The sequence below is a fragment of the Pteropus vampyrus genome, unplaced genomic scaffold (assembly GCF_000151845.1).
Source record: "Pteropus vampyrus isolate Shadow unplaced genomic scaffold, Pvam_2.0 Scaffold87, whole genome shotgun sequence".
NCBI classification, from domain to species: Eukaryota; Metazoa; Chordata; class Mammalia; order Chiroptera; family Pteropodidae; genus Pteropus; species Pteropus vampyrus.
The window spans coordinates 6213202-6232695 of NW_011888868.1; the positions used below are offsets into that span (position 1 = coordinate 6213202).

General features: G+C 33.2%; 1 protein-coding gene and 1 pseudogene across 2 annotated transcripts in view; one reads left to right on the forward strand and one right to left on the reverse strand.

Annotated features, from left to right (window-relative positions):
* The window catches only part of MAP3K2 (mitogen-activated protein kinase kinase kinase 2), a 77891-nt gene that overhangs the window by 12495 nt on the left and 45902 nt on the right, over window positions 1–19494 (reverse strand). For both annotated transcript variants that reach the window (XM_011363652.2, XM_011363651.2), the window contains exons 6-15: window positions 16224–16337; window positions 15872–15959; window positions 13066–13196; window positions 12083–12162; window positions 10735–10802; window positions 10472–10564; window positions 9510–9716; window positions 7911–8059; window positions 7392–7523; window positions 3758–3887 (exon numbers count right to left, since the gene is read on the reverse strand). In XM_011363652.2, coding sequence (XP_011361954.1) covers window positions 3758–3887; window positions 7392–7523; window positions 7911–8059; window positions 9510–9716; window positions 10472–10564; window positions 10735–10802; window positions 12083–12162; window positions 13066–13196; window positions 15872–15959; window positions 16224–16337 — 1192 coding nt within the window. The remainder of the gene's footprint in view (window positions 1–3757; window positions 3888–7391; window positions 7524–7910; window positions 8060–9509; window positions 9717–10471; window positions 10565–10734; window positions 10803–12082; window positions 12163–13065; window positions 13197–15871; window positions 15960–16223; window positions 16338–19494) is intronic.
* Window positions 11042–11160, forward strand: LOC111742185 (annotated as a pseudogene).

Here is a 19494-nt window from a genome sequence, read left to right on the forward strand (position 1 = left end):
GCAGACACAAAAATTATTTGGAATTATGCTGCATGGTAGATTTGTCTCTCTCACTTACTTGTTAGATCATTCATTTATATCAGCATGAATACATGGATATTTATTTTATACCTTGGGTTATAAACCAATATGACTTTTTTTTTTCTTGCACAAGTTGGTCCAGCTTTGGCCATTAGGAACTCTTTCTATGGGCTCCTGTGTCCCTTTGTAATCCCAGATTATTGTGTTCTTGTTTGATGTTGATTTAGGGTTTTGTTTTTAGCGTTTTCTTACTTTCAGACACTATTAGATAGATGCTCAACCTGTATATTTCCTGCACCGGTCCTTAAAATCAGCCACTTCTCCAAGGAGCCCTAAAAGGAACTCAAAAGTTCATTTTAATAGAGAATGATATCAGAAACCTAGATCTAGATACGAGGTTCATTTTTTTTATTCTCTATTTTCCACATTATCATTTTTTAAACTCAATTGTTTTTTCTGGGATCATAAGTCTTGTTTCTGTCTCATATAAATTATTTCTGGTCTCTCATATAAAATACCTGTTTTTAAATAAGCAATTTATTTTAACTTAAATTTTAATTTTTAAACTTTACTTCAGTTCTTATATTTAAGTCTTCTGTAACCTTAACCATATGTTATATTTTCTAAAAATCCTATTTGTCCTCTTATCCATTGCCCCTTTACCTCCCAACCCCTATCCTTTTCAAAGGCCTCTAAGAAAGAGAGTGAATAGTGGAGAAAAGCTACATTATAAAGTGGAGAGAATGTAGACTGTCCATCCCCACCGTTAAGCTTCAGTACTTGTCTTTCTGTTGTCCCAGCAAACTCCCCAGCCTAGTCAATGATGGCTCTCCAAAGCCTTTCTCCAGGGGAGGACACAAGGTCCATTCTCTGCATGCCATAAGCCTAAGTGAGACACAGTACCAGTGATCCTGTAAAACAGCACTATCTACCCTTACACCATTTAACATCTCCCACATCCAATACTTAAGAAGGACTCTGTCAAAAAAAATGCCACTATCTCTAAAACATTCAACCAGGGAAAAGACAACAAACAAGCCAGATTTTACTGGCTACAAACTGGGAAGGAACGGTCCAGGCAGGTCACAGACAGGGAAAGTTACCTCTAGGGAGTAATCACCAATGCTGAACCAATGCCCATCCATACAAAGGGCTGAGAAAATGTGTAGCCAGGTTCCCAATATAGTTTTCAAATTTTTTAACTTATTTTGGATAGCTTAAAAGTAAGCTAATTAAGAATATTTTTCAAACATACACAAAAGCAGGTAGAATAGTATACGTACCCATCACCCAACCCCAACAACCATCTGGGTAATATTTCCCCAACCATACTGCCAGCTACTCTCTCTTCCCTTCTCATATTATCTGAAGCAAATTCAAAACATCATGATCGATAGTTCTTTAAAAGATAAGGAACCTTTTTACACCTAAGAGGATGGACAACAATTCCTTAATAATGTTAATATATACTCAGTGTTTTTTAGTTTAAAAAAAAAAAAAATCAGAATCGAAATAAGGTCCATACACTGAGACTCAATGTATCTTTTAAGTCTTTCCTAAACAAAGTTCTCTCTAATCTTCTTCCTTTACAATTTATGAAGAATCTAAGTTATTTGCTTGTAGCTATCTTATGATCTAGATCTATGATCTATGCTGATTCCATCCCTAGAGGTCATATTTATCTGTCTGATATATGTTCTATAATTCTAAAATTTGGTACCTGAATCTAGAAGCTCGATCAGACTCAGGTTGTTCGTTTGTTTAACAAAACCATTTCATACCTGACGATATATTTTAAGGATAGGAAGGAAGTATGCAATGCTAGACAGTCTCTGTTTTAGTGATGTCGGCAGCTGTTAACTTATACCTATTAATTCATTAAGGGTTACAAAGTAGTACTCTTCTATCATTCCTTCTTCATTTGTTAGCCAAAATACTTCTATAAAGATAAGTTTCCTTTCATCCACTATTAGGTCCTCAATGCTATAGTTCATAAAAAAAAAAAAAAAAAAAAAAACAGAATAAAGGAACTCTATTATGAAATAAGGAGTTGGTTCCCAAGCTACAATGATCAATTAGTTTTTATCCTAAGTTTTCATGATGAACTCATGGATTTTAAACTTAAAAGTAATCAACTATCTCTCTTTTTCCTTCTCAATTTAAAACTTGCTCATTATAAAAATTTGGGAAATAAAGAAAAAATAAAAAATATGCTAAATGATTACCACTCATTCTGACATTTGGAAATAACCACTGTTAATCATATGTTTCTTCTAGGTCATACTTTAATATTAATGCAGCTCATTTCCAACCTCCTCATTTTACTGTATGGCCCATCACTCTTCCTGACAAGGTTAGAAGAGGGTATACTTGGGGAGTAGCTCCATTCAGTTCCTTTACCTTGTCTCATTAAGAGTGCTAACCAGAAACTGGTTTGAAAAGAGATCATTCCTAACAGAGTAATTCACATTTAAATATTTTCCCTACATGGTTCTTTAAACTATCATCTTTTGTACTTGACCATTAAGATCTGCCTAAGCTGGGTAGATCTTGAAATGAGAGGCTCCTATTTCTTTTAGATCATGAGCCATGTCCTCATTCTCTCAGACTCACTAGCAAACCCCATTATAGTACATGTGATCTGGCTCAGGTATTCTGGAGCAGATTCTACTATCACCAGAAACTGGTTAGGAATGTTCTCTTTAACCAGAATATGGCCATATTCAGGGTGTGGCTCACCATAGGAAGGAAGTTAACACCTGACAGCTCTTAAGAGTCCCCAGAAAGACCAATCAAAAATAAACTTTTAATTATCTATCTATCTATCTATCTATCTATCTATCTATCTATATATAGATATAGATATATATCTGTATATTTATCATTCTTATCGATTGATTGGAATGACTCTGGGGATCACAACCCAGTATTTACAAAACCAAACTTCAGTTTTTATAGAATCAAATCTCCAGGTATATTCTACAATACAAAGTTTTAAATACTCTCCAAATTTACACACCTCCACCACTTGCTTTTGTCTCACTTCACGCATTTACTTTACCCTACCTGACCCCTGAAAACAGACGAGTTTTAAAAAGTGAGCTTAACTGAGTTAAAGTTCATCAAAGTTCAGTGTTAAGGCTCTCTTCTTTGAGAGACTTCTTATTCTCTCCCTAGGTAATGACATCCATTCCAATGGCTTTAATTGAATATGATCTCAACGTAAAGTATGTCATCATCACAGCTAACTTTTGAATGCTTTCTAGGTACAAGGAACTGTTTTAGCATTAACTCATTTAATCCTTACAAGAATCTTATGAGTTAGGTACTCCTTTCACTCTCCTTAAATATGATGAACTGAGGCATAGAGAGATAATGTGTCTTGTCCAAAGTAACACTGTTAGTGATGGATAAAGCCCAAATTTGAATCAGGAAATCTGGTGTTAGAGCCCCTTTTCTTAACCACTATATTCTAATGCCTATGCTCTATGTATGAAAACATGGTCTCACTTGAACTTCATTGCTTCTGTGAACACCCACAGGGGAACTCCACAGTGGTAGAGACCTGAGCATCAGGACTACTTGGAACACTGAGTTGGTGAGAAAGCAAGATTGTTTTTCTATGGTATTTTAAAGATAGATGTAATTTAAATGTTAAATTCCTTAACCATATCACTTATTTCATTCATATTCATAAAAAAAGAACTGTGTACTTAAAAAACATCTCATTACTTACCTTTGATATCTCTATGAACAATCATATTACTGTGCAAATAATGGACACCCTCTAGAATCTGACGAGTGTATTTCCTAGTCACATTCTCAGTAAGAGCTCCATATGCTTTTAATTGGTCCTTAATTGAGCCCTAAAAGTAAACAAAAGAAAACTATGGTACGATTTAAAATAAAAACCACTATTAAACTTTTATTTTTAAAAGAACCCTAGTTCAAGAGTGGGACACTTTAGTTGGAGAGCACAGGAATTCTTAGTAAGGACATTATATGCCATCTCTACTATATTCCCTGACTAGAAGTGTGTAAGAGTAGAGTCACAGCTGGAGGAAGCCTTTAAAACTGTTTTTTGACCAATACTCCTGTTTCTATAACTATGTTGATTCTATCACCTATTTCTTGTGACTGTGTTTTTAAAAATTCTCCAGTACTTTTATATCCCTTTATTTTGCCCTGAATATATCTTTGTTTTTCCTACTTGCTCTTCTACATATGTCCTACTTTAGTTTTATTTATTTTTTTCTTCTTGTTTTTAGAATAGTGTTTTATTTACATCTGCTAATTAATTTACTTCTCAAGAGGAAGGATGGGTATGATTAGAAAATGAGAATATACATGAGATTTAAAATTTTTTCCTTTATATACTAAACGTTCTAGGTCAAAAGACAAAAATACATAAAGAGGGAATTTCAAATTTTCTTAAGTGTTTTTAAGGCAGGATGAGGTGCCAGCTCTGAGAATGCTGAATCAGTCTGAGGTGAGGCATAGGCGCCTGAATTTTGCAAAAGCTTCCCTATTGATTCCAGTGTGCAAATATGAATAATCAATCACTCTGAAAGATGGAAATAAATGCTTCCTGAGGAACAAAATCTTTTTTTAAAACAGAGAATATATTCAAATGTTTCTGCCTTTCCTTGAATTTTAGTAAATTATGTACTTTGTCACATAAAAGTAGATCCTTGGATCTCATGGGTTTAACCATTTGCTGTTTCCACTATTCATGAACAATCACTGAAGGGATAGCAAGATGCAATTCTGCTGGCCCAAACTTGCAAACACAGGTGGCAAGCCTTAGGCAATGAATGAATCCAGCCAACCACCCTCACCTATTATTCAATGTGGCTTGTTTGTTCAGTCTACTTATTGTGCCTCTACTTATACACAAAATAACAGAGCTAGAAATGAGCTTTCCAAACAATATGCCCCAAATACTTATAGGCTGCAAATGAGCGGTGGACTTATGGATCCTCTAAGCTCTCAGGCAGCTGAGCCAGTAGCCTATCGCACTAACAGATCCATTGGTATAGTCTGTTCATCTCTATGTACCATAAAATGTTATCTTCTTTGGTGTGAACGACTGAAATGGTTTGGAAAGCATTGTGCACCTAAAAATAGTGTGTGTGCATGTGTGTGTGTAAACCTAACAAAGAAATCAACTGCTAGTCCAAAATAAAATAAAGTTATGGTTCTAGTCTGAAAGTCGTTCCAGATAAACTAAGGAATGGAATGCTATATATGAGAAGACTGAAGAAAAGAATGAAAATTTTGATGAAGCCTGAATCTAGGGTACTAAGGGGTCCACTGTACTAAATTTAATGAGAGAAATTATATAGCATCATTAACAAACTTGGAGATTCAGGAAAGTCTAGGAACATATATATCCAGCCCACATATGCCATGTGCTTATTACCATATGTACACTTCACTATATTGTCAATGAACTATTATTAATTAGGTAACTTGATTTTCAAATTCAAGGAATGACAATTTATACTTTGAAGTGATAGCTGCCCTTACAAAACCAAGTGCAGTTAATGAGAAACACAGACATAACACTTCTTCCTGAATAGTCCTGGTTTAGTCTTAAGATTGCTAAATGTGTAAAGATTACACCCAGCTTCATTTGTGATATAAACCAGTTGTAACCAATTAACCATTTTAATCTTATCTTCAACAATCTGAGTTTCTATTCACACTTATGTATAATTATTTTCTATTTTAATTTAAATATTTATTGCATAAACAGTAATGGAAATCTGAATAAGAGAAAAATCAATCAAATCCCAACAAAACACATTTTCATTTTCTAAGTGTCTTCAGTCCTTGTCCAAATACAAACACTTATTAAACATCAAAATAATTATTTAAAAGTATTTTATATTATTTTCTCTTATAAGTACTTCCTCTAACGAAGCCTTCACAATTTTAATTTTTAACATATATTCTCTTAGACAATATCACAATTTACTTCTGTGTGCAATTAATTTCCTTTTTTTCACATCACAGATAATACTAAAATAATGTATGCAGCTTTTTCCTTCTTTAGGAGTACTTCTGCAGAATAAATTTCTGTGAGATTACCAGTCCAAAAGGCTTCAATATTTTTATAGCCTTTACTACATCTCACCAATGTGTTTTCAAAAGGGGATTTTCTAAAAAACTAATTTACAATGCCAATAGAATCTTTGAAAATAAAATGTAGCAATATGAGTAAGAATTGTCACTATAAACAGTTAATAATTCCAGAGGAAGAGAAACAAAGTTTACTGTGAGACAGGATAGTTAAGACCATTACTATTAGATGCTCATCCACAGTTTTACCGATCCATAAGCTTAAACTGGAACCTTGTACATTCTACATATAAATCTGATAAACAACTCCCTTAAAAAGCCATAAATCAAAAACCTTTTTTCTAACATTAAATTAAATTATGGGAATATTAAATTATGGGAATGCATGTATTTTTAAGTAAGTAAATATACCATCTTGAAAATCATTAGTATTAGAACGCACTCTACAGATACTAAACATAACATAGAAGGAATGACAGAGTTTGCACCTTCTAATGAAATTACTGATTCAGGCAATGATTATCGATCTGTGTTAAAAACATAATGTGAATGGTTGAAAAGGAACTGGATATTCCTATATGCCACTGCTACAGTTCATATTATTTTTTGGTCTTCAGGAAAAAACAAAACTTTACAATGGAGGAATCAAGACGTCAAATACCTTACTCTGGCAGTCATCTGAGCATCACTAACAATGTAACAACCAGAAATTGTATATCTCCTAATGGGATACAACATGAAGTACACAGCATCATCTAAGATGTATTCTAATAAAAAATGTTGAATTTGAGTCTAATTTAGACTTTAGATTTAACCTGGATTTTACAGGAAATAAGGAGATAAAAGAACAAATTATATAACATCATGAGGATACAATTAGAGAAATCTATGAACTCAAACTGTCAACAGAACAACTAGCCTGGTCTATTTGTGAAATGTAAAAATTGTCCTAGACAGGTGAATGTAATGTGTGGTCCTAGACTGGATCCTGGTTTGGATAAACCAACTATTACGGATATATTCAAGGCATTTAGGGAAATCTGAGTATGGACTGCTATGAGGTCTATAACCTATTTTAGTATATTTTAGCATTTTTTTAAAAAATGAATTAAAAAATACAAAGATAGATGAAAACAGAAAATAAAATTATATTAAGCTCTAATTTAAAACTCTTCCAAAAAGTCCTTAACTAGGTGTTACATTTTATGATCAGTTTTATTGTTTTTCTTTCCTCAACTAAGACTTTAAATAGAGTAAGTCTATTTACAAAGGATGTACTAACTTACCCCTGGCATATATTCCATAAATATAGAAAGTGTTTTTTCCTGGGAATCCCTCAAACAGCCATAATATTGAACAATTCGTTCATGCAGCAAGTTTTTCAACAACTGAATTTCACACTCAAGTGCATTTACTTCCTAAAAGACAGAATTCACTGTTAAATCTTTTGTCCAAATACAAAAGCACTGTTAGTAAAAGCAAAAAAATTCAAGCTTCATAGACTATCGAGGTGATATCATTACAAAATTTTTACTTCCTAAGGAATAAACGTTTTAAAGTCTTTAAACAATAACTTTTATAACAGTCCTGGAAGGTAGCTAAAACAACACTAAATCAGATTAGGAAAATAACTGGGTATTAGAAGAGAAAAATCCACAGTACGAAGTATATAAACATGTCTCATCTATTTGTTTTGCGAAAAATTTATAGTAAGGAAAAATAAAAATTCTATTGTGTATTTTATTTTGGTAAACAAGCTTTTTTTGTGTGCAGTGATTATGCACTGTTTGTGCAGTAATTCTTACCTTACTGGTCTCAGGGCTATCAGGGTCAAACTGAACTTGCTTAACAGCCAGCTCTCTTCCTGTATCGACATCATAACAGAGGTAGACTCTGCCAAAGGCTCCCTGGCCTAGCAGTTTGCCCAATCTCCAGTTGGTTGGAGCACGAGGTGCTAAAAAAGAACATTTTCTTAAAAAGGAATAGCCAGGTGGCACAAAAATGGTTAAGGAATAAACGAGTATACTGCATTAGTGATTGCATATGCCTGGATATAAGGAAAACTCATGATCCTCCAAGTTCATAATGATCATCTTTGAAAATTTTTCTGTCAATTTTCTAAGAATTCTAAACCCAAACAAGGTTCATAATCCCATAACTCATTTTTTTTCCAGTGAAATTACTGTTTTCCGAAGTTATGAATGTAATACTATCTTTTACTCAATTTGATGCCATTGATATAAGATGCACTATTTGTAATCTTTATTGCAGCCACATATATAATTAGATTTCCATCTGCCTATGATGTAGGAAGTTGGAAAGAGCCTCACTCTCATTCTAACACAAGAAAATCTTGAAAGCAGCCACAGAGGGGAAAAATCAAACTACAGACAAGAACAAAGATAAGAATTATAGCACACTTCTCAGAAAGTATATAAGCCAGTAGACAATGGAAAAATAGATTTAAAGTGCTGAAAGAAAAAAAAACTGCCCTGAATTCTACACCCAGAAAAAAAATCTTTCAAAAATAAAAAATAAAGACCTTTTTCAAACAAAAGCTGAAGGAATTTATTGCAAGTAGAGTTGTAGTACAAGAAAGGTTAAAGTAATTAATCAGGCAGAAGGAATTTGATACCTGACAGATTCTTGGATCTACATAAAGATCTACAGAAGTAAACTAAAGGTACATATAAAAGACATCCTTCTCTTATTTTTTAATCACTTTAAAAGATACCTGTCTAAAGTGAAAATAGCAGCAATAGATATTAAAGTAAAATATGACAACACTAGCACAAGAGAGGAATTTGGAGTATGCAAATACTGCTGCCATCTTTGAGCATGAATCTTTGTATGCACTGCTTACATGACAAAGTCCAAATATTTCACAATCAAGCCTCAGTTACCATTCTAGACCTATTCCCACTCTTTCAAGTAAGATATCCTCCACTTCAGCCCAAAAAGAACTATTCTCCACTTTAAGAACATGCCATGGCCTCTAGCACATGCCACCTCCTGAATTGGTAAATTCCTACTCACATTTAAGATCTAGATTAAATGCTATACTATATTATTCCTCCACACATCATTCTCCCTATTAGATTACATCTCAGGTTGCATTTGAAATCTCAGTGCAGGAACTCAACAAGGACATGTGAAATGAATTAATGGATGACTAATTGGTAACAATTTTCCTAATAAAAGCAAAGGACAGAATCATCAAATGCAATTAGCAGTAATACCACGCTTATACCTGATATTCCAACCACCTTTAGAAATATCATTTTTACCTCTTTTGAGAAGCTGGTCTCACTCTGAGGACTGGCTTAGCATTTATTCCTTTTAATACTATAAAATTCTGTAGAGTTTCTGTTATACGTTTCGCTATGCCAATTTTTATTACTTACAGCGGCTGGGTGGGCTGATGTCCATTACAGTCAAAGTAGGATTGTCTATGTCACTTCCCCTTCTTCTTATTCGACTATCATCATACTCTGGGGTAAAGATACTGCTTCCACTACTAGTGCTTAAGGAGTGATCAGTAGGACTAAAACTCACAGGAGACCGGAAGCTGGTCCCCTGGGTCCTTCTAGCTCTTGGAAAAGTTTTACGACCTACAAAACGAAAATATAATTACCTCAAAACTTTTAATATGTTATAATTGAATGTATTTAAAACTTGTAATGTAAGGAACAGAAATTTCTCCTGTGACTAGGCTAAGAAACCAAAATATCAATGATTATTTGATTATATGTTTTAAACCTAGGAGTAGTGGTTTTCTTTGAAGAGTTCAAAAAAATATCCTTGTGAAAGTGAATCATGAATGAAAATACAAGGAAGACAAAAGGTAAAAGCAAATATGAAAGTAGGGAAAAAATGAACAGCATCTGAATACAAATTCAAATAATCTCATGTTAAAACATATGCACACACATTCGTAAAATCATAGAATAGAACTCCTTTACTTTTGGATGAAAAAAGAAAAAAAAAGATTTTATTCTCACTTCCAATAATAATTTAAAATATAAAACAAAAATTGTAAAGTTTATAGGTTGCAATGTTTTTCCTTAAAAAGAAAATACAAGTATGAATTTCATTAAAGAGTAACTTTCTAATTAATATAATTTATTAATGACTCCTTTTCTTCTCAGGGAAAGATAAATACTATGAGGTAAATTGGCATAAAGTTAAGATATTAGAGTTTTAGTTATAATTAAATTTGTTTAAAAAAATTTTTAGGCAGAAAACTAAGTGATTTGGGAACAAATTTATTTTTAATAGTATTATTTAAATAAGGAAATATTATTTTTATTGATTATTTTTGAGAATTTCCACGAACTGTTTTGTGATCTAATTTCCAGCAACTTACCATCATTATACTCTTGATGATGATATGAAACATGATACCTTCTTGGATATGTTCCTCCTTTTCCAAATTTCTCAAAGATAGGGTTATCACAGTCTATTAATACACATAAGAAATTTGTACGTTAATAAGTCAAATATTTCTAATGATGAGAAACACATTTACACATTTTTATTTGATTAAAAAATAATTCCCCTCTCCTTACCATCTAAAACATTATTCAATAGCATAAATATTTAAACATTTAGAATGTAGATAAATCTAACCTGAAAATTCCTGATGATTATCTGGGTAGCTCTGTGCCCTAGGCATTCGTGATTTTGGATAGCTTTCTCTAAAAGCAGAAAATGTCACATTAAATTAAGACATTTGTAAATAAGACATTAATAAATCTTTATGCAATATTAAAATTGGCCCACAGAGAACAGTGGTAAGAATGACACACTTGGAAATTAGGGATGTTTGGAAATCCTTGTGCTTCAATCCTAGCCCTGCCACTTAACTGGCTGTTGCAACCTTGGCAAATCACCTTTCTAAGACTGTTTCGACATCTACAGAAAGGAGATAATTTCCGTCTACGACCATGCCACCCTGAACCAGCCTGATCCCATCTGATCTTGGAAGCTAAGCAGGGTCAAGCATGGTTATTACTTGGATGAGAGACCACCTAGGAAGACCAGGTGCTGTAGGCATAAAAAATAAGAGATTGTAAGCTGACAAGATCCTTGCAATCTGTGAGGTCAACCAAGGGGTGCCTTGCCTAAAAAAAAAAAACAGACAATTTCCAACTCATCAAGTATATAGATTTCATTCACATTTCTATTTCCTTGAATTTATTAAATGTTTTAAATGTCTGTCTTGAGGTAGACATGGGCAAAGACAAAGGTTTCATGTACACGGGTAACAGAAAATTAAATGTATATTCCCATGCAGTATTAGTTATATTTTCACAATTTGCTTTCATTTTCAATTTGCTTTCATAAAGCAATCCTAAAGGAGAATAAGCAGATAAAGACTTTAATAAAGACATTGACTCTGTGCAACAGGGTGACTTTGTGTGCTACTGTCCCAACTGAGACCAGGAGAGAGGGAACACCTATAACAAAATATTCACAGTTGCAATCTGACCTGCCTTATATTCCTAAACAGCTATTTCACAAAACAAAAGTACTTAAATTTTAAATCACAACCAACATACTGGGCCACAATTACCAAAAATGTAAGTTATTTATAAATGGGTGCCAAATGTACATAATCCTGAACAGGTAAAATAACTCAAGAAATCTCCAAAACCAAACATATTAATAAAAAATTTGATAGCAGTTTTGCACACACAGTTTTAAAAGTAAACTTACATAAATTCTCAGTTTGCATTTAGCTTTAAATACAAAATTTTGGCAATTATAATCAGATATTGCTTTAATAATGATATTGAGCCCCATGAGGTTAAGGGGTTTATCCAAACTAAGAAAATTCATTTGCCGTTAAGTATAGACAAGTATCAATTACATTCTCTGAACGTAGCACAAAGGAGTTGATAACATACTATCATACATATATATATGCATATTTACCCACAAATATATTAAAAAACAAAACTAAAATCAACATTACCCATCCAAAGGACTATCGAGTGATGGACAACTTCCTGAGCCAGAATTTTCAGGGCTGCTTAAAGATAACGGGTCCAGCATCTAGAAAAATATAGAGTTCCACTATGATTTGATGTGATATAACCAGAAGTTAGTTTTTTTTAACAGCTTTGTTGATAGAATTCATGTAACATAAAATTCACCCATTTAAAGTGTAAAATTCAATGGTTTTTAGTATACTGAGAGTTGTGCAACTCTTACCACAATCTCAGAACACTTTCAGGACCTAAAAAAGAAACCCCATATTCAAAAGCAGTCACTACCCAGTTACTCATTTTTAAATGTTTAAAATGTAGTTGTCCCTTATAGGTGGGCTATGATTTCAAAATTTCTTGAGAGAAAAATAGACTTTCTCTATGGACTATCAGCTAAATGATTTCACATAATTTTACTCACTGAAAACCGAACAAAGGTCCCACCTAAATTGAGACTCATGATGCTGTGACTGCTACATTATTAGAAATGAAAATTGCAATAATATAAGCAGCCAATGCAATGTTAAGGAAACAGCAGCAACTTCATGGAAAAACTTCAATACTAAAAAACTTTTAAAAACCTTTTAAAATGTTTTAGAAAGCTGACAAACCTCGCCTTCACGAAGTTAAATATTTGTAGTTTTAATGTATCTTTCAAATGTTAATTTTAGGATCTGAATATTAATCCCGGGATTACAAACACATGCATTTATTCATTTATGGATGAGCAATATAAGAAAATCAGTCTTTTCGGCTTTCCAGCTTTCTAGTTTTCTATATACATGAATAAACACAAGAACATGTAAATTAGTGGGTAATTTCCTGCATTTTTTACTATTTTGTTCACTTAAGACGGAAGGTACAGGGGCAGAGAAGAGGTAACACACACACACACACCCCTGCCAAACCACACTGACCTTGACAACATTCCGTTTAATGAAATAAAAAACCATATCCAACTTTTGCTTACTTGGTCCATGCTCTCTGGAATGAACTCTCCTTCACTATTGATACTGGTGAATGACCCATTCCGGGCAACCTGGTGTAATTCATCTGGAATGTATCCTGGGGGAGGGGAGCTTCGATCTCTACCAGTGGGACCTCAAAAGAGAAAATATATGATTTTATAAATATCAGCAAGAACCAATTTTTGTTTTAATTAAATATACACACAGAATTTCTGGACTATAGTACAAAAATTTTAGCAACTGAAACTCAGTTTTTATTAAAACTTGTCAGAACATTCAAGTCTACAAAGCTTCAAATGTTTTTATAACTTTCTATAATTATTAACTTCACTGTAATATTCATTTGTAACTTATTAGGTAGTATAGTCTTCTGACTGCATTATAGGGTTGATAATACAATAAAGATTTTAAGATAAATGCCACTGCTTCTGAACTTCCAGAGGTCACGTGTACCCAGATATGTTACCTCTTAACATAATTTATGGAAGGCATCATGATGTAGTGTAAAGAATATAGGCTTCAGAGTTAGACCTAAGTTTGAATCCCAGTTGCAGTTATTTATCAGCTGTATGTCTTTGGGAAAGTTATCCAATCTCCATGAACCTGTTTCCACACCTATAAATACGGTACTAAATCCTTCCTTTGCAAGGGTATTGTGATACTAAAATTATTCATAATAAACATATGCTATCTACATTTGGCTCTATGTTCTTTCCATTCCTGCTCTTTAATCTTTAGAAACCTAAGTGAGATGACTTCTTAATCATTTAGTCCATATTAGTGTGTTTTCCACTTGGAGGCCCAGATTTTATTCTCGGGTACTTAAAATTAGACTTTTGTGTGGCAAGCCATGTTTAGAAAATCAGAGAATCTAATATAGTTCATCTAATTAATCACTACATTTCTTATTAGACAATAATCCACTTATTTTTACCTGGTTCTACAGAAATAACACTATGCTTATTAACATAGTTTCTCCCCTTTTCTACTAATTTTTTGAAATTATATAAAAAAAGATAGAGGGAAGTTATGTGAGCATTAAAAGTTCCAGTCAGATTTAAAGCAAAAAAGGTTTTTGCCTTATGTTAAGGAGTCATTTTAAGTATAAGCCAGCATTTGTTAATAATGAGATACAAAGGGATTACCAACAGATGTGCATAAAAGAGGTAATTTCCTACACTTGACTCTAAAATGATTAGGGGGCTCAACTTTCAGCCAGAAATTGACTTAGGCTTTGTAACACCTATGAGTACATTTTTTATCATATTTTTGTGATCTTGTGATCATATGCTCACAACTATGATCATATTTTGATTCCTTCCATATACCCTTGTTTATAAAAACAACAACAACAACAACAAAAAACGACCAATATACTCATTACTGGAAGGAGATAGGGAATTAAAATAGCTATGAAAATCTCTTCATCTTCTTGTTGATAACTCATTTTTCTTAACCTTTGTTAGTAACGGGTATGCCAGAGCACTCTTGGTTAAGACCTCCACACCAGTATACACTTCCATCCCAAAGCAGTTTTTCCTCTAGCTATCTTTTATGAAAATCACCAAAGGAAATAACTGTCAGTAAATAAGGAAAAAAGATAACGGTTATATCTATCAAAACCATTCCAAGTTTAAAGAGGTGACAAAAAAAGACCAGTAATTTTATATTTTATAATTTCCAGTTTCTTCTTATGCCAGCAGTGAAGTCAAACAACAAGAATATTTATCAGCAGAACAAGAGTGAGGCATTCAGTACAATTTTAATTCGAAATGAATTTAAAATAGTCAGTTTAACTAGTGTATTTAGCTTGTTCTGCACAATGTAACTACAATGAATTGGCAATTTTTTTATGTTAAAGGTACTATGTACTACAATGTGATAAGAAAAGGTAAAAAAGAAATGTATAATTAATAATAGTCATGCCTTCTAGTTTGAAAAGCAAACCTTCTAGTTTATTTCATTATTAACAATCCTCTTCTGTTTACATCTTAGATTCCCAATTACATCTCTTATTTTGTCCCATTCTCCTGCTTCCTCCCTTTTCATGTTTTGTGTCCTCTTCTACTTTTCCCCTTTGAATCCATCACTCAAGTATGTTTTCATGCTATCTTTACTGACCACATTCACTGTCCTATTTGTAAAAACATTTATGCCAGTGGTTTTTGAGCAATGCAATGCTCTTATATAAAAATGCACATTATCACTGTTTTATACAAATTGAAAAAGATACACAAAACTGGGGAGTTAGAGCACCTCTGCCCACTTCATGCCCCTCTAAGCCTCCTTTAAAAAAAAAAACAGCATACAGGATGCATTTCTCTTTACACCAAAAGCTTACTTGTAACAACACATTATTAATGGCAAATAAAAATTGGATACTAACAAAATAATAATAAAGCATTATCTGGAAACTTTAAGCAATCTTTATTTTGATAGCAGTCTTGGCATTAACAAAAATTTAGAGAAAGGTTTCTGAACTTAGTCCTTCCATTAATTTTAATATATTAAAATATTTCTTTTAATTTTTCCCTCCAGTTTATTTGTACAGTCAAAATTTGAGTAATTTAAATTTGTTAAACATTAAAATACCTTGGGGGTATATAAAGAAATAAAATATTTAAGTTGGAGACTGCTAATCCTGTAATACCTGACATAATTTTTCAAAGACAAATACTAGGACATGAGATAAATTAGAGTAAGGAGACAGGGTGCTATTCATCAGGGTTATGTTTAGGTGTTACATAAAAGGATGGAGAAGAAACTGAGAAATCACCCATTTCATGATTCAGACACTAGCTTTCTTACCTATTATAGAGAGCCGTTTTTTCCTCTCTGCTCCAAATACTGTGTTATCTAAATCTTCTAGTGATGGCAATGGTTCTAAATTAGTAGCCTACAAAGGAAAAAGGATGATTAATGCTATTCTTCCCCTTCAAGGCTGTAAACAGAATCCTCTCCCCTACCAAAAACAATCTAGATAATCTATATTGTTTGTGGGTCTTATCAAGTCTGCTCTTTGAAATTTTATTTTAACATAATTCTTCCCAAGTTTCTATTAGTTTCATATGTACAGAATATTAAACTTACTTTCATATATTGACTTTTACAGGCATAAATCCTATAATTCTTGTTCGGAAAAAAAAATCCCACAACATACCTGTATACTTCCATTTATTACAAGTAATATCTTGAGGCTCTTCATATGAATACTACGATCCAGCAGTTCCACAGCTTTGTCCAAGTCATCCTGGGTAGTTAATGGAATTACCAACTAAACGAAAAGGAACATAAGAGTCATGCAGCCATCTCGCCAGGTCAAGTCCTTCAGGGAGCATCTCCATTACTATGGAATTATAAATCTCAAAATACTTTGCTCTTTGATTGATCAGCATAATGAAATTCTGAATGCATATATATGTATCTAGACTGTTTTGCACTTCCTATCCTACCATCACTAAAATCATAGAATAAATGTGAACAGGTTTTTTTTGCTTTATTAATCATTAAATTCTTCTAGAAAACACATTTAGAGATTAATTTTCTAGGATATTTCCATAATATTGCTAAACTTAATTTATAGTATTCACCTCCAAATAACATTAAGTACACACAAAAACTATAGAAAAATAAAAGGTACTATCTTTCATCTGAATTGATGAAACTTTTAGTGTTTTCTTCAATAGTAACCACTGACTTGATTTGCATTCTCATGAGGTGTGCCTATCAACATGCCAAATACAATGAGCATCTGTGACAGCTACAATGGAGGGGAACTCATATGCCTGACCCTGGTGACTTGACCACTACACTCTAACACAAATAAGCTAAATGAGTCAGCAATCCCACAGTGAATCCTGAATGTGGAAATCTGCTTTCATTAGTCCTCTCATAGACCAGATATTATAAAGCATGAATCCCCAACACCTGGGCCGCGGACCGGTACAGGTCCATGGCCTGTAAGAACCAGGCCACATAGCAGGAGGTGAGCGGTCAGCAAGCGAGCGAAGCTTCATTTGTATTTGCAGCTGCTCCCCAGAGCTAGCATCACTGCCTGCCTCAGCTCCACCTCAGATCATCAGGCATTAGATTTCACAGGAGCACCGGTCCCTGGTGCCAAAAAGGTTGGGGACCACTATTATGAAGGACAAAAAAGCACCTGGCAGGCCCGAGAACAAACATGATTCATGTAATTTAACAGTATCAAAATACTTTTTTCTTTTGTAAAAAGTGTAAGGTTAGTAGCTTAGGATGACTCTGTCAATAATCTTCAAAGCACATTCGATTTCATTGAAAGAAGGAGAGAATAAAAGCAAGTGAACATATCCCACACTTGTTAGCCTGCTCTAATCAACACAGTGTATAAGCCATTCAAATGTAAAAGCCTAGTTAGTTTTGGGTCTTCTACAGTATAAATTCCTTGAAATCAAGGACCCACTCCCCCAACTCCACCTCCTCCACACACACATCAACAATTAACACGGAGAATAGCAAAGAGCAAACACTTGACAAATATTGTTTAATAACTATCATAGAGTGAAAACTTCATTTGTACCCAAACCCACAGCTGACATGGTGTGCACTGATTCTCTGCAGATTTCTTTATGAAAAAAATTCAATGTTTTAAGAAAGCCTGCCAGACACAAATACAGCAGTTTCTGATGTGGTAGGTAGTAACTTAACTCTATATCAGCCTATGGTAAAATTGGTTTCACGGTAAGTTGTTTTGCTTATAAAGTTGCAGAACTTGTGGACAATGTTAAGTGAGGACTCATGTATAAAGCAGGACTAATGTGAATTCCATCATACAATCTACTAATGTTTACTCTATACCTGAAATTATATTTCCAATTTCTGTGTAACTAATTTTATACTATACAACTTATCAGCTAATCAGACCTTATTTTTCTCTATGAGAATTTTTTCTAATAAAAAAAGATTTTTAACTGGTATCATGGAACAAGCCTGATCTACTTAAACTCTTTTCATTAGCCTATCAATTATGAACCATATTGGTACATCTTGCTCCTATCTTTAACATTTTTTTTTCATTATATTTTAAGCACTAGAAAACATTTTAAAGCAATGATGAGGATTGTTTTACTAATATTTCGAGGAGAAAACCGTAATATTTATTTTTATTACATATATATTTATAATCGGAATATTTACTGCTCCAAGGTACTGTTGCTTTGGGAGGAAAAGACACTAGTTTAAATCACTGTATTAATGTAAATGATTTTGCTCTTCTTCAGTTTGCTAACATGAAATCTGGAGTGACAGCTTGGACTACTGCCTATGGTTTTGATACGATCCCTCACATGTTCTAAGGTCACCTATTACAAATTTTAAAATGAGAACTACGAGTCAATAAGTCCCAGCTTGTCTAAATTATACTAAATAAATTATACAATGTTTTCCTACTTGATGAATTCATTTTAGCCTCATTTCTGAAATTGATTTCCTTCTAGCTTATTGATAAATCCATTAAATGTTAATATAAATCTTTTCTGAAAAGGAAATTAAAATTTTAGTTTAAAAACCTACTAAACAGAACCTAAATTTGAAAGAAGTGAATTATCTTCCTGACTTTACATAGTGAAACATGAAAATAGTCCATAAAAAGGTTTTCCTTCTCTACCCATCATCTAAAATGGGTAGATTATAAAAAATCCACTTACTTTGCACAACCCCACTTCTATCCCCCATGGCAACATACACACAGACACATACACACCTGACACTTTATTAGAGAAACAGGAGCCCAACCAATAAATCCAACCAATCCCAGTGTGAATTTCATGGTTGTTTGGGTTCTGGAAAACTTAAAGTTTACAGAATAATGTTTTTTTGTTTTTTTGTTTTTTTTTAGAAAAGAGAAATTTATATTATACTAGAAACTATTTATAGAATTGTAATAATAAGCAGTATAAATGAGATTTTTGCTTGTCCGTAGGTCCAAAAAACTAATACCCCTTATAAATTTGTAGCTCATACTCTCAATGTTTAAGGGCATGCACTGAGTGGGTCATAATGTGAATAAGGACATGGTTAATTCAGAGAATCACAGATACTCACAGAATCTCTGAGTTGCAAGAAACTTCACACAACCTAATCTCACCCTAATGCCTCCCCTACCACATTCCTGCCAAGAGGCCGTCCAGATATAATGGCAGAACCACTCCCAGAAATTCTTCAGAAAGCATGAGAAAAAGAAGCAGAAAATGGAGAAATTTTCCTATTTTTAGAAAAATGAGAACTATAGATCAATTAACTTAATGTCAGTCCTCAAGAAAACCCTACGAAAATTATAAAAACAAATTGGGCAAACTCAGCAAAGAAACAGTAATTCTAGGCACTAGAACAGGTACACTGTAAACAAATAATGTCAAACTAACATCATTTTTCTTGACAGACCTACTAGGCTGGTA